Below are 15,751 nucleotides of genomic sequence, written 5' to 3' on the forward strand. Positions count from 1 at the left end.
TCTCAAAAGTAAATAAACATTCTCTTAAAGGGTGCAAACTTCAGGTTACAACACAAATAAGTACGAGAAGTGTAACAAACACGATGACTAGCTAACACCGTCGTGGGACATAAAGGAAAGTTGTTAAGAGTAAATTCTAACAAGTTCTCTTCACAAGGAGAAAATGGTTTCTTTTAGTCTCGTTTTCTTTTCTTTTTACTGTATTTATATAAGAAGATAGATGTTTGCTGAGCCAAAGTGGTGAATCATTTCACAAAATACATAAATCAAACCATTAGGCTGTCAGGGAACATAGTCAATAATATTGTAATAACTTTGTATGGTGACTGATGGTAACTACACATCCCGCTGATCATTTCATACTGTACATGAGTTGAATCACTATGTTGTACACCTGGAACTAATACAGTATACTTCAGCCATATTTCAATAAAAAAAAAAAAAGAAAAACGCCACGTTGCACACCTCAAATTTATACAGTGACGTTGTCATTTATTTCTCAAAAAAAATGGAAAAAATTTTTAAGAATACAGTGACTTCTCTAGGAGGCTCTTATAATGATATTTGGCAGAATTGGTGCTCACTGTAGCTTGCATGCCAACTCTGTAAAGTAGTATTACCTATACGTTTAGAAATGAATAAACTGACATACAGAGCAGGCAGACCACCTACTTTACACAGCTAGCAAGTTAAAAATTCAGAATTTGAATTCAGGTCTTCATACTCTAAGCCCGGGGCCCTTTGGACATCAGCAGTGTCCAAATAATCTTTGCCTTTTCAACTTCTCCTTAGCTATATGCTTAATTTTTCTGCAAACAGTAAATCTCATCACATTCTTACAGGATGAAAGAGTATAATAATTCTTATAGATACTACAGTCCACACATACTATCAGCAGGCACCTAATGAATATTTATTCACTTATATCGGCCCTGCCTTTATTTTAGGATAAGTTAGTGTGGGTAAATTATTTATCAAATTTGGACAATTCAAAGGGACCTTATGTGACTCAAAGTGATACCTTGTACACAAAGGGCTACATGTGCGCCCATGGGTAATTTTGAAGGATCTGATCAGGAAGGCATAGGGCTCCTAGAAAGAGACATTGGAGAGCCAAACACAGCTTGTTTTGGAATTGAGTATCCTTGCCAAGGCTTCATTCAGAAATCATGTGGGGCTGGCTTCCTGCTCATAATCCCAAATGGGCAACTATTGCACAATACCAGCCTGTCAACAACCCCAGTGCAAGTACCTGAATTCTGCAGCTACTGACAATTCTGGGTCAATGCTTCCAAAACTTCTAATGCAGGAGTGAGAGATGTAGCCAAGACACATCTCTTTATCCTGTAGGAAGAACTGTAAATTAAAGTCATTCTTAAACACTCTCAAATTAAGGCATTTGTTGGCACAATCCATGTAAACTGTTTCCTTCAAGAATAGAGTAGCTGCCTCCGGCTGGAATCATAACATGTATGCAAAGAGACACCTAGTGGACCAACATGTAAGTATACTATTTAGCTTGAGACCAAAGACCAAAACATTATTTGACTCCCCAATTTAACACTCTTTAGGTTTCAATAGAGCATTTTTTTTCATCTGCTGGAGTTATAAACCCAGAAATTTAAGTTTTACAAAAGAAGTTCAGTGGTTATTTCTAAATGAAGTGTTTGCTCCTCTATTTGTTTTTTAAATACACTACTGTACTGCATAAAGTCCTGCGAAGTAATACAAAAATTACAGGGTAGATTGTAATTGGCCAGACACTTCAGCTCACCTTACCCCGAGCACTTGTGTGAGTATTTTTGTTTCCATCCCTTTCTAGACTTTGTGTGTGAGATTTTCCATTTGTCTTTGGGTTATTTTGTTCTTGCTTTTAGGTAAAGCCAGAGACTTTTTATTTTCCAGCCAGCCTCCTGTGGTCCGCCCAGCTTCCTGTGGCCCGCCCAACTTTGTCGCTTCACACTCTCTTTCTCACTCACACCTCACCTACATGGTTTTGTCCCCACCTCCTCACAGTCAACTTACATGTGCACCTGCCACTCTTCCAGCACCCTAGATAACATCATCTAACCTCAAAAGTAAAAGTCTGTCATCACAAAAACCAAGGGAATCATCTATTTTTTCTTTGCCCCATAGTACTAAAATTTGGTCATGCCCAAAGTTGAGATTAGAAATTGTTTTTCAGTAAATAGGTATGTTTAATTGCAATTGCTATGACCTCAGGGACTCAGATTCATAGGATTTTAGATCTGAAAGAAATAGACTTGTCCTAGGGGGGCCAAGTGACATTTATAAAGTCCAATTACTCTGGCCATGCTGTAAAAACCCATGTTGGTAGTCCCAGGAGGATGAAACGCCACACGGAAAAGAAAAAAAAACAAAGAATGCCAAGGCTCTAGATGTGTAGAGGCAAAAGTGATCTTGGAAGTGGATTCTCCTCCCAACCAGTCCAGCTAAAAGCAGGTGGATCAGAGATGAACTGCCAGACCAAGTCCTTCCCAAATCCTATCATGGGCAAAACAAAGAGGTTCTTACTGCACCGTTTTCAATGAGTAAAATGGTCCTTATTTCCTCCATCACATACTTGATGGTGAAATGTAGAAAACTTTTCCTTTAACATTAGGAATAAACCAAAGATGCTCACCACCAACAACACTGTATTAGCAGGCCTCATTTAAAAATCGTAAGAGTTAAGGGGCACCTGAGTGGCTCAGTTGGTTAAGCATCTGACTTCAGCTCAGGTCATGATCTCAAGACTCATCAGTTCGAGCCCCATGTCAGGCTCTGTGCTGACAGCTCAGAGCCTGGAGCTTATTTCGGATTCTGTGTCTCCCTCTCTCTCTGCCCATCCCCCACTCACACTCTGCCTCTGTCTCCTTCAAAAAATAAATAAACATTAAATAAAACAAAAAATTGTAAGAATTATAATGATTAAAATTAAAAATTAAGACTCAGTATTCTCAGATGATACGATATTACATGTGGAAAAGAACATGCACATGAGTTATTAAGACTACAGAGGGGCGCCTGGGTGGCGCGGTCGGTTAAGCGTCCGACTTCAGCCAGGTCACGATCTCGCGGTCCGTGAGTTCGAGCCCCGCGTCAGGCTCTGGGCTGATGGCTCGGAGCCTGGAGCCTGTTTCCGATTCTGTGTCTCCCTCTCTCTCTGACCCTCCCCCGTTCATGCTCTGTTTCTCTCTGTCCCAAAAAAAATAAATAAAAAACGTTGAAAAAAAAAATTAAAAAAAAAAAAAAAGACTACAGAGTGGACATAGAAGGGTTAATAGATACAAGGCCAATATGTAAAGCTCAATAAAATTTTCATATGCCAGTGATAAATAACATGAAAATAAAATTTTTAAGAAGATACATATACAGCAACATCATCAAATTTCAAATACATTAGAATGAACCTAACAGAAGTTGTGTAATACTTCTATGAAGAAATCTATAAATCTATAAAACATTATTGAAATAAATTAAAGAAGAGCTAAATAGGGGTACCTGCATGGTTAACTTAACCTGCATAAGTTAAGCTTATGACTTAAGCTCGGGTCATGATCTCACTTCATGAGTTCAGGCCCTGCATCGGGCTCTGTGCTGGCAGCTCGGAGCCTGGAGCCTGCTTCGGATTCTGTGTCTCCCTCTCTCTCTGTCCCTCCCGTGCTCTTCTCTCTCCCTCTCTCTCTCTCTCTCTCTCAAAAATAAAATAAAATAAACATTAAAAAAATTTTTTTAAAGAATAATTAAATAATTGGAAGGATGTGCTATGTTCATTAATTAGTTTACAATGTTTGAGAATGGAAAGATGACTATGGTTAGTGTTTTTTATTTGCTCTTAATTTTACTCTTTTATGGTCATAAGGATATTATCCTACCTTTTATTCTAGAACTTTCTTTGTCTGCCTTTCATATTAGATATACAATCTACTTGCAATTAATTTTTGATTATATTTCAAATAAAAGTAAAGTTTCATTTTTAAAATTAATAACCAATTGGCTCATTATCATTTATTGACAATACTGGCATTCCCCATTGGCTCCAACCATAAAGGAAAAGCTTCATAAGTGGGAACACACTGAAATTAAGAATTTCCACTCACCCAAAGGCAACATTAGGGATTGTAAAAGCAAATGAATGAGAACAGAGTGCAATACGTATAACCCCTACAACCCCATACCAGCATGTGTAAAGAAGTCCTATTAATCAGTAAGAAACAAGCAAAAAAAAAAAAAAAAAACCCAAGGAAAAAATGAATAGCCATTTTACAAAAAAGTATATCAATCAGCCAAATACATATGAAAAGGTGTTTAACCTCATTAACAATCAGGCCAATGCAAGATGAAACCACCAAAATAATGAAATTTTAAGACTGACGATACCATGTATCAACATTGTAAAGCCAATGAAAAAACTCTGAAACACTGCTATTGGGAGTACAAATTGGGGCGACCAACTGGAAAGCTGTTTAGCAATATCTGCCGAAGTTGATCACATGCACGGTCTTTGATCCATAAATTTTACGGTGAGGGGCACACGTGCCCGATGTGCAAGCAGAGGTACGCTAAACATGGATAACAATGCTTCTAGCGGGCTTATGAAAATAGCCAAAATGCTGAAAATGACCCACATGTCCATCAACAGGAAAGTGGATAAATTGTGTTATAATCATACAATGGAACACTCCTTAGCAATAAGAAGAAAAGAAAAGAAAAAACTACTTCTACACTCAGTCACATAATACTGAGGGAAAGAAGCCAGACACAAAATAATATAATCAGGCAAAACTAGGCCATTGTGTTTAGCATAGTGTTTAGTGGGCCATAAAATTGTAAGGGAATGTAAGGAAGTAATGAGTTACCACAAATGGCAGGAGAGTGGTTACCTTTGGGGGGATGGCAGAGATTTATTGGAAGGGGCACAAGAGAGCATTCTAAGCTTCTGACAGTAATTCTATTTCTTGACTCAAGTAGTCTAGAATTTATGCTTTGGGAGAAATTACCGAAATATTTACACACATATATAATATATTTACCAGGCATTGTTAAACATATGTACATATGTTTAATAGAGAAAGATGTTACAGACTAATAAAAAAACCAAAAATGGAATATATAACCTTCATAAACATATATTGCCTCAAAATACATCGAGCAACCACAACTCATAGAACTGGAAAAAAAGAAGCAAGTAATTTGGCAATTATGTAGTTGAAGATTACAGCACAAATCTCTCAGCAGTCAGTGGCTTATACAGACAAAAGGTAAACAGAAAAGCAGATGTAAATTTCAAATTAGTAAATTTGTAAATTAGCAAATTTCAGATACACAGAACTCTGTACTTGAGGAACAGAATACACACACTCATTTCCTTCCCACATGGTATATTATCAAAAACTGACAAAGTGATGTATTACAACAGAGGTCTTTATAAATTTCACAGAATCGATTTAACACAGATTAAGTTCTCTGACTATAACACATTAATTGTAGAAATTAATAGTGAAAACGTAGCTTTAAGATATCTGTATGTCTGCTTTTTTTCGTGGTGCTTTGGAGGTGGTAAGCTGCTTCAGGATGAAGTTGAACATCTCTTTCCCAGCTACTGACTGCCAGAAACTCATTGAAGTTTGCAATGAATGCAAACTTTGTACCTTTTATGAGAAGCATATGGCCAAAGAACTTGCTGCTGATGCTCTGGGTGAAGAATGGAAGGATTATGTGGCCTGAATCAGCGGTGACAATGACAAACAAGGCTTCCCCAAGAAGCGGGGTATCTTGATCCATGGCTCTGACCTCCTACTGCTGAGTAAGGGGCATTCCTGCTCCAGACCAAGGAAGACTGGAGAAAGAAAAGTGCAAATCTGTCTGGGTTGCATTGTGGATGCCAAGCTCACTGTTCTCAACTTGGTCATTGTATAAAAAGGGAAGGACAATATTCCCGGACTCACTGATACTACGGTGCCTTGTCACCTGGGACCCAAAAGAGCAAGCAGAATCCACACCCTTTTCAATATCTGTAAAGAAGATGAAGCGGGAGTGGTAGGGTGGCTCAGTCAGTTAAGCGTCCGACTTCGGCTCAGGTCATGATCTCACAGTTCGTGAGTTTGAGCCCCACATCCGGCTCACTGCTCTTCTCACAGAGCCCACTTCAGATCCACTGCCCCCCTCTCTGTTTTCACCCCCGTCCCCCGCTCACACTCTTTTTTCTCAAAAAATAAATAAACATTAAAAAAAAGACAATGTCTGCAACTATGTTATGAGAAAGCCCCTAAACAAGGAAAGTAAGAAACCTGGAACCAAAGCACTCAAGATTCAGGGTCTTGTTATTCCACGTGTCCTACAACACAAATGTGGGTGTATTGCTTTTAAGAAATAGCGTACTGAGAAAAATAAAGAAGAGGATGCAGAATATGCTAAATTTTTGGCCAAGAGAATGAAGGAGGCCAAACAAAAATGCCAGGAACAGATTGCCAGGGAACAGACTGCTGTCCTCTCTGACAGCTTCTACATTCTAAGTCTGACTCTAGTCAAAAATGAGATTTTCTAAGAGCAACAAATAAATAAGATGAGATATCAAATCTCTAAATAGATAGATAAATAAATAAATAAAATGTCTATGTGTCTGAAAACAAAATCTCACACTACTTCTAAAAACAATTTGAATCAAGAAGGAAATCAAATGGGAAATACTTAGAATTTATCACCACTGAAAACACTACACATCAAAATCTTTAGGAGACACAACTGAAGCATTTTTAGAGGAAAACTGACACCTTAAATGCATTTATCAGAACACAAGAAGGAATGAAAACAAATGAGCTAAGGGCTCAACACATGAAACTGGAAAAATAGCAAAATAGCAAACCAAGGAAGAAATAGCAAAAATAAAGGCAGAACTCAATGAAATAGAAAAATATGGAGATCAGTAAAACACAAAGCTAGTTCTTTGGACAAAAAGTAATAGAACTCCAGTGAGACGGATTAAAGGGGTAGAGGGTATTAGATACAAATAAAAACTTTTGAGCGACAGCTATCAACCTGTTAATTATCCAGCCTGAAATTAACTTCAAAAATTTCATTTGGATACAGGCAAACAGTTAAGAAGAAATCTAATATAGAGAGATTGCCTGACAACCCGTCTTGCAACCTGCTCTCTTGAAAACAATAAAATATTTCTTAGCCCAAACCTAGCTTATTCGTTCATTCATTGGTCAGCAGGAGTAAAAATCTAATTAAAATGGAAACAAATTATACAGAAAATCAGAAAAAAATTATTTTCCCCATACTTTTTTTCCAGGCAAAATTACCTAACATTTAAAACTTATTATAACATATAAGGACGATTATATACACTCAAAATTCAAAATCAAACAAATTAGGAAACTACTGTTTCATAGTCTGTGGTTTTCTTCCACCTACTCATCTTATCTCCTTTCAACACAGACCCCATTTCTCAAAGTTCACCAGACGGATCTTTTGTTTGTTTTTGACATTTATTAACGCTTGTCTGACCAGTTGGAACTGCCTCTTCCCCCCACATATGGCCCCACATCCCCCAAACAGGAGCAAGCATATGGCTCAGGTTTGCCACTCATTCACTCATTTATCGAATACTTCGTGGCTAACTATGTAGCACATGCAGTTTTAGAGCCCAAAGATACAGCACAGAGTAGATAAAAGCCCCTTGCCTTCACGGGGTTTACATTTCGTGGGGTTAGACAATTAACAGGATAAATCAGTAAAATAAATAGTATAATAGATGGAAATAAATGAAGAAAAGTAAAATAGACATGAGTATTGTAGAGGGATGTAATTTTAAATGCATGGATGGGAACGGTCTCCCTAAATAGGTGACATTTGAGTGAAGACCAGAATGAGATAAGGAAACAACCTGTGGGAATCCAAGAGCGGAGCAACCAGAGCACTGAATTGGGATTGAAAGGGCATCTGGCATGTGTAAGGCCAGACATAAGGAGGCCAGGATGGCAGAGGCATAGCGTAAGATGGGGGGGAGGGTGGTAGGAGATAGGGGTGTAGGGATTATGGGAGGCCAGTTCCTGTGGATCGTGGGTGGTATTTCAAGCTACTGTTGAAGACTTTGGCTTCTCTTGAAGTGAAACAGGCAAGCTTTACAAAGTTTGATCTGACACACACGCGAACAGCTCTGACTCCAGCACTGAGAAGAGACTGAAAGAAGCAAAGACATAAACGGAGAGGTCAATTAAGAGGCTACTGCGGTAATCCAGGGAAGATAAGAGAATGCCTTGGACCTCAGTGAAGGGAGTAGAGGTGGTAAGAAATAAACGGGCCAAAGTATTTAACACCTTTGCCGCAAGGGCCAATTCAGAAAAGAGTAAATGAACTAAGGTTAGCCAGGAAATCCTGCCTGCAGCATTGGGAAAGTCGCTTGTCATTTTTTCTGGGGTTTGAGCCATGAGGACCGTGCAAGCCTGGAGTTAGCAGTGGCCATCTTGGTGACCTGGTGGGAAGAATAAATGGGAAGAGAGCTTCCAGAGACGGGGAAAAAAGAAATCTTCCTGCGCCACAAAATGCTGAACCAGACATTTTTAAGAAGATGTACAGCTGAACATGATGAATATGACTTGTGGAATTTCAGAATTGCAAAGGCATATGAAGAATTCTAAAAGTTTACAGACAGGATAAAATGGTATTATCTACAAAGAAGCAAGAATAAGAATAACATCAGATTTCCAACAGGCAGCATGGAATGTTAAAGGGTATTGGAGCAATGCCTTCTAAGTTCTCAATCAAAATAAATGTGCACATAAAATTCTATAATTCAGACACACAATCAGTCATGAGGGTAAAATACATTTGCAGACATGTTTATTCCCCGTGTACCCAATATGAAAATATTGCTTGATAAAATACTTTGATAAATGGAAAAAGAAACTTAAGGAGAAAAATGAGATATAAGAAAGGAAAAAAAACATGAGATTAAGATTCAGGAAAAGATGAGCATATAATGGAGGGAAAAAGTATAAAATAAATTAAGGACAATCTATTAAAACTGATCTAAAGTATAGTTCCTTATTTCCATACAATATACCTTGCGCTGATTTTGCAATCAACCCTTACTACATTTGGAGTCTCATTTAAGTTCTAGTTATGGTTTTATAGAAAAGAAAAAGAAATAATGAAGTATGATTGATAATACAAATGAAGCCTATAGATACATTGACATATGATGGCCATTTTTTCCATAGACATTTTTTTCATGGTTGATTACATCTATACCTTTACTAATTCCTTCTCAATAATCCTTATTTTATTTATTCCTGCCTAGAATTACCACATTAAAAATGTGAAATTAATTACTAAATTAATAAAAAGATGAAAATTACTTACCTACATAGAAAAACATAAAGAATCATGAATGTGACTGATTTCAAAAGGAAAATTGTTTTATAGAGATGCCTAATCCAAAACTGCAGCAGAATTCATCAAAGAGAAAGTTATTGGTGCTTATTAAATCTAGGTTCTCTCTCCTCCCTCGCACCCCAGGAAGACCACCAGCCCCAGGTTGTTGGGAAAGGCAGTGCGACTACCTCTGGCCCATGGGTTCTGAGTGGAGGTGATGTGCATCACTTCCAGTTTGGAGAAGAGTATGAGTGCTCCACATTCCTTTTCCCTGTCGTGGCAAACCCTGAAGCCATCTGCTGCCATGGTGGTGCCACAAGGAGATGGGACTTCCATCGGCTCACCCCTCTAAGAGACCATGTGGAGAAGAAGGGCCTTCCCCTTCTCGTGGGACTGGCATTGAACACAGAGCGTGAATAAGAAATAAAAATTCCTTGTGGTAAGCCACTGAGGCTTCAAGGTTAATTTGCTACCACAGCATGGCCTAGGCGCCCCTGACAAGCGCTCCTGGTGCCTTACTAATCATTTACAAAAGTCTTTGCTACATTTTTTAAGTTCTATTTAAATTCCTGTGTAAAGTAAACTGACATATACCCAAGGTTGTCAGTCCCTTTTATGAACACTTTAGTTGGAAAGTGGTTTTCTTAGGGAAGACATTGATATTTCAATGGAGCATAGTAAACAAATGAACTAATAATAAACAAATGAAATCTCTGGCAACAAGAATACTTTTGTTCCGTAAGTAAGCTTATTCCTCCTCCTTTCTACGCTCACTGTCCATAAACAATAAATGCAGAAGATTTTCTGAGAAAGTGACCCACTAATTTGTGGAAATAACCTCAAAAGGCTGTGAGATTTTCAGCTAATAACTTCTCAGTTTGGGAGTTGGGTTCTGTCCCTTAGAAAGCTGTATCTGTATTTTTGAACCAAAATATTAAAAAGCACAAATATTATTTAACCAGAAAAAATAACACCACAAATGTTAGCCTGTTCTCTTGATAATTTGAAAAGCTTGTAGATTCTGTTTCAATCCTCTACATAATTATTTTTTCAGCTAGCCAATTCTTTCTTTGTAATCCAGTGTCCCCATTCCTGGTCACATTGGTGTATTTTGTGCAAAAAAAAATTACAAGCCTTCAGAAGAAAACATATGTGGTCATCTATTCCTTAACTGCCAGCGCATAGGAATTTAATACAGAGTTTATTTTAAACTAAGCCAATAAATCCTTGGAGTGCAAGTTGTTTTTCCATTAGAGGTATGAAACTTGGCCCCACATGTTTCTGTTCTGGAAAAAGTCCACTGACGCTCTGAATCACCTGGTAACATAAATTAACATTAAGTGGGTCTTAGAACATAGCCTTCATAGGCACAGCAGGAAAAAAATGAATTGGAAAAATATAACCCTACATTCAAAATGTATTCACTTCAAACTTCACAATATTCGCTGCCCAGGAGGAATATGTCAAAATAATTAGACAAGCATTCTGTACTTAACAATTCCATGAAAAGTGTTGGTTGGAATGTAAAATGGTACAGCTGTGGTGAAAGACAATTTAAAATTTAAAGTAGAATTAACATATGATCCACCAATTCCACTTCTGGGTATTTACCCATAAGTATTTTATGGGTATTTTAAATACCCATAAGTATTTACCCATAAGTATTTTAAAAGCAGGGTCGCAATGAGATATTTCTACATCTATGCTCACAGCAACATTATTCACAATAGCTAAAATGTGGAAGCAACCCAAGTGTCTGTCAATAGATAAATGGATAAGCAAAATGTGGTATATATACACACAAGGGAATATTATTTAGCCTTTTAAAGGAAGGAAATGTGGACATGTGCCAAAGCATGGATGAGCCCTGAGGGCATTAGGCTAAGTGAAATGAGCCAAGCACAAAAAGAAAAATACTGTACAATTCCACTTGCAGGAAGGACTTCCTAGCACGTCAAAATCTAAAGACAAAAAAATATAATGATGGTTGCCAAGGGCTGAGGGGAAGGGAAAAGAGGGGAAGAGAGTTATTGTTTAACGGGTGTAAAGTTTTAGTTGTACAAGATGAAAAGAGTTGCAGGGATGGATGGTGGTGATGGTCGCATGGTAACGTGAATGTGTTTAATACCACTCAATTTTACACTTAACAATGGCTCACACGGGGGGGTGCCTGGGTGGCTCAGTCAGTTAAGCATCCAACTCTTGGTTTTGGCTCAGGTCATGATCTCCATCCAGCATGGAGGCTACTTGGGATTCTCTCTCCCCCCCCCCCCCCACCTCAGCCCCTCCCCTGCGCTCTCTCTCTCTCTCTCTCTCTCTCTCAAAATAAACAAATAAACTTTAAAAATGGCTCACACAGTAAATCGTATGGTTCACAGTAAATCTTATGGCTCACACAGTAAATTTTATGGTATGGGTATTTTACCACAATTTTAAAAAGTGAAGAAAAATTCTATGAAGAACTAAAAATAATCACGGAACCAGAAATGTAGGCATGTGTAAATGAGAATGAAATGTGAACTGCCTACTCTCATTACACACTTGGACTGAGAATTATGCCTTTAATATATCTGAGTGACTATAAAATTGCTTAATGACGATAGTAAAGATGAAAATTATTACTATGCTTTTGCATCAAGTTGGAAGACATTGTATTCCCCTAGTAGCTGTTCAAGACTTTCTCTTAGGTAAACATCTAGCTTTGCTAGAGAAATAATAATTTTTCTATTATTAATAAGCCCCTCTGTTGTAAAATGTTACGTCCAGAAGTGTTTAAATGCACGCAGAAAGGCCTATGAAAGGCAATGAGAGGAAGATGGAAAATTGGGCCCAGAAAATGAAGAAAAATGGTGTGACAGAAGTGACATCCACAATGTTGGGGTAAGTAGAAATTAATCAACAGTCTGAGCTTTGTCTTCACGTTGGCTTCAGGTAGAACCAAGACAGCATCAAGAAACTTGAAGAGGTTGGTTGCTAGAAACTCCTAGAAATCATTGTCAGATGTATTGTACTCTTATGCATCATAAATTTGGGGGATTAGTGACAACTGTGTAAGTATCTCCAAGAGGCACAGATGCCCCAGCTGATGACATCATTCATTCATTACTATCAACTATAGACATTTGTTGAATGTCTATATACTATCTGTTGCTCCAAGAGCTATAGTCATATTAACTCATTAAATCCTTGCATCAGCTTTATGAGGTACTATTACTGTCTCCATTCAACACGTGAGGAAAGTGAGGCAGCTAAATGTTAAGTAAAATGACCAAGGTCACATAGGTCGTGTCAGAGATGAGATCAAACCCAGGCCGTCTGAGTTCAGAGACTATCATTTTCACCACTATACCCTGTCTCTGATTTTGTTCAGAGCAAGAATTTCTATAATCCTTAGCAAAACTGAGATTATCTAATGTGGTCATTGGCTAAGTATCATCATCCATAAGAATTATCAAATTTTACATTACAAGAGACCAGAGAGTTCATCTAACCTGGTCTATCTACCAACACAGGGTTCCCTCATAACATACCTTTTTCTGATAACAAGCTGGGCTCTTTCTGGTTACCTTTCATAATGAGGAGGCCCCTGATCTAAGGATCAGAAATGTTTTGCTAGAAAAAGTACTTGGTAATTGACAACTTCTAGAGATGGTAAAATCCACCATTTTTTTTCAATACCTTCTGGTAACTAGTTTGTAAATCATCAATGAAAAATGTATGCATAAAAAGTATCCCTTAAAATTCCTCAACAAAATATTGAATGATGGCCAATAAAGCATTCTTTACCGTAGAAGGCAACGTGAGAGTTTTCTTGACCTGAATCACAAAATGTGTCTCATGAATAAATATATATCTCAAGTACACACAAGTTGAAACAGTAAGACTTTATGTGTTTGAAGACATCTAAACAGTAAACATGTGCACCAAAACTAATTTTTTGTCAGTGACTTGGACAACAAGAACAATGGGTTTTAACAATTATAGAAGGAAAAGAGAGGAAGATGGTCACCAAAATGAATGATGGTGACTAATGGGTCATGGGTAGCAATGTTTCAAAGACAGTTGCAATATAATTGGGAGTGGTAGAAAATACATACCACGGTCAATAGTGATCATTCTTGTTATGGTTTGGCTAATAGAAAAATAATAGTTAAATTCATATATTAATATTTTCTGAAAAATTACCAGACTTTCAGTTATATCCATAGAGTCACACACCAAAACAATGTGTCCTTGATAGATAGCTCTGAAAAGAATGCTTCCCATGCATTCCCCAGCAAGTTTAGAATTGTATTTCATCTTTAAAAAGGAATTAAACTGGGGCGCCTGGGTGGCTCAGTCGGTTGAGCGTCCGACTTCAGCTCAGGTCACGATCTCACGGTCCGTGAGTTTGACCCCCGCGTCGGGCTCTGGGCTGATGGCTCAGAGCCTGGAGCCTGCTTCCGATTCTGTGTCTCCCTCTCTCTCTGCCCCTCCCCCCCCCCACTCATGCTCTGTCTCTCTCTGTCTCAAAAATAAATAAACGTTAAAAAAAAAATTTAAAAAGGAATTAAACCAAACAAGAGATGGATGTCTTAGTCAGGAGCAAAGAAATACAATAATTCTTTTAAAATTATTTTATAAATATAAAATCAAAGGAAAAATGAGAACTACACACATATTCAAAAACGAGATCCATTAGTGCCTAGATCCATTAGTGATGAACTTTAAAGGCAAGAACATCTTAAGATTATCTTACTTTTATAATTATTAAATATAAATATTTTATTTGAATCAGTAGTAAATTTAGATCAGTAAATGCCTCATTTTCTAGATCATTCAACTTGCACTTGAGCATCTAAACACATACTTGCTTATAAAGTAGGTTCTTCACACAATTATACATCTATGGTACTTTGGTAGTTATGGTATGTTCCTGACCACCAAGGAGATCAAAAAAGATCATTCCATATATAAATTGCTTTACTAAAAAATCCTCCCACTGAGGGGCGCCTGGGTGGCTCAGTTGGTTAAGCGTCCAACTTCAGCTCAGGTCATGATCTCACACTCTGTGAGTTCGAGCCCCTTGTCGGGCTCTGTGCTGACCGCTCAGAGCCTGGAGCCTGCTTCAGATTCTGTGTCTCCCTCTCTCTCTGCCCCTCCCCTGCTCATGCTCTGTCTCTCTCTGCCTCAAAAATAAATAAAAACATTAAAAAAAATTTTATAATAAAACAAAAACCCTCCCACTGAAAAGCAATTACCACCATGAATCCACTTTCAAGGGAAATCCAGAGGACCAAAGATGAGTAGTTATTCATTAATACTATTAGCTTCCCTCTGCATTAATATTAGGCAAAGCATAAATATTGGCTGTTACAGGAAAATAAACACAGACTATTACAGTTTGGTTCACAAATTAGAATAACAAAGTAGAGTACAGGCCCTTCAGTTCATAAAAGTCACTAAAAGAAAGAATTCGTTTTGAGGAATTTTCAATTACATACCAAAAAGCTGTGAGTGTCCTCGTTCCAGCTCTCTTGCCTCTGATCTGTACAAGAAAAGGACAAGAAAGGGGTCATAATATTTCTGCCTGGACCCAACTGCCTAGGAGGAAGTCAGAATCCTATTACATCCAAGAAGAGGTAACAGAATAAGAACTCACTCATCATAATAACTATCCAAATAAAAAATGAGACAAAAAGTTCTATCTCCCCAAAAAGAACAAGACCTAGGTAGTAAACTAGCAGGAAAATCATTAAACTGAGATCCCCTGGAACTGAATGTTTTCTAAAAGATAAAGTGAAAATAATGTTCAAATCCCTTTAAACACTCCTCAAGATATATTTTTACTTTGCTTTTAAGTATCTTGAAAGATGTGCACATGAATTTAGAACTTCCATCTGTTTTCCTGGAATTCTGTCAGTGGGAAAATGTTTCATATTAGTAATAATCATCCCACTCATTGCCTAAATCATAAGTTTTTAAAAGTACAGGTTTTTGTAAGACTTCATTTTTTTGGGCAGTTTTAGGTTTACAGTAAAACTGAGAGGAGGGCACAGAGATGTCCCCTATGTCCCCTGCCCGCACATGTGCATAGTCTCCCCCATTATTAACATCATTCGCCAGAACAGTATATATATTTTTTTAACAAGGATGAACCTACACTGACACATCATAATTAGCTAAAGTCCATAGTTTACCTTACAGTTCACTATTTGTGTTGTATACTCTATGTTTATAGAAAAATGTACAATGACCTGTATCTATCATTATATCATGTTATAATATCATATGATATAATATTATAGCATTTTCATCACCCTGTGTATTCATTCATTTCTCCCACCCCTACAACCACTGAACTTTTATTGTGTCCATAGTTTTGCCT

General features: G+C 37.6%; 1 protein-coding gene and 1 pseudogene across 11 annotated transcripts in view; one reads left to right on the forward strand and one right to left on the reverse strand.

The window, feature by feature from the left end:
• The window catches only part of IPCEF1 (interaction protein for cytohesin exchange factors 1), a 178,015-nt gene that overhangs the window by 106,320 nt on the left and 55,944 nt on the right, over positions 1–15,751 (reverse strand). For 8 of the 11 annotated variants that reach the window (XM_060616948.3, XM_060616947.3, XM_060616961.3 and 5 more), the window contains one exon: positions 14,868–14,911. The exons of the other annotated variants lie outside the window; for them this stretch is intronic. In XM_060616948.3, the coding sequence (XP_060472931.1) occupies positions 14,868–14,911 (44 nt within the window). The remainder of the gene's footprint in view (positions 1–14,867; positions 14,912–15,751) is intronic. 11 annotated transcript variants of the gene reach the window in all.
• LOC132667777 (small ribosomal subunit protein eS6-like) lies at positions 5,578–6,540 on the forward strand (annotated as a pseudogene).

This window comes from Panthera onca, chromosome B2 (assembly GCF_046562875.1).
Source record: "Panthera onca isolate mPanOnc1 chromosome B2, mPanOnc1 haplotype 2, whole genome shotgun sequence".
NCBI lineage: Eukaryota > Metazoa > Chordata > Mammalia > Carnivora > Felidae > Panthera > Panthera onca.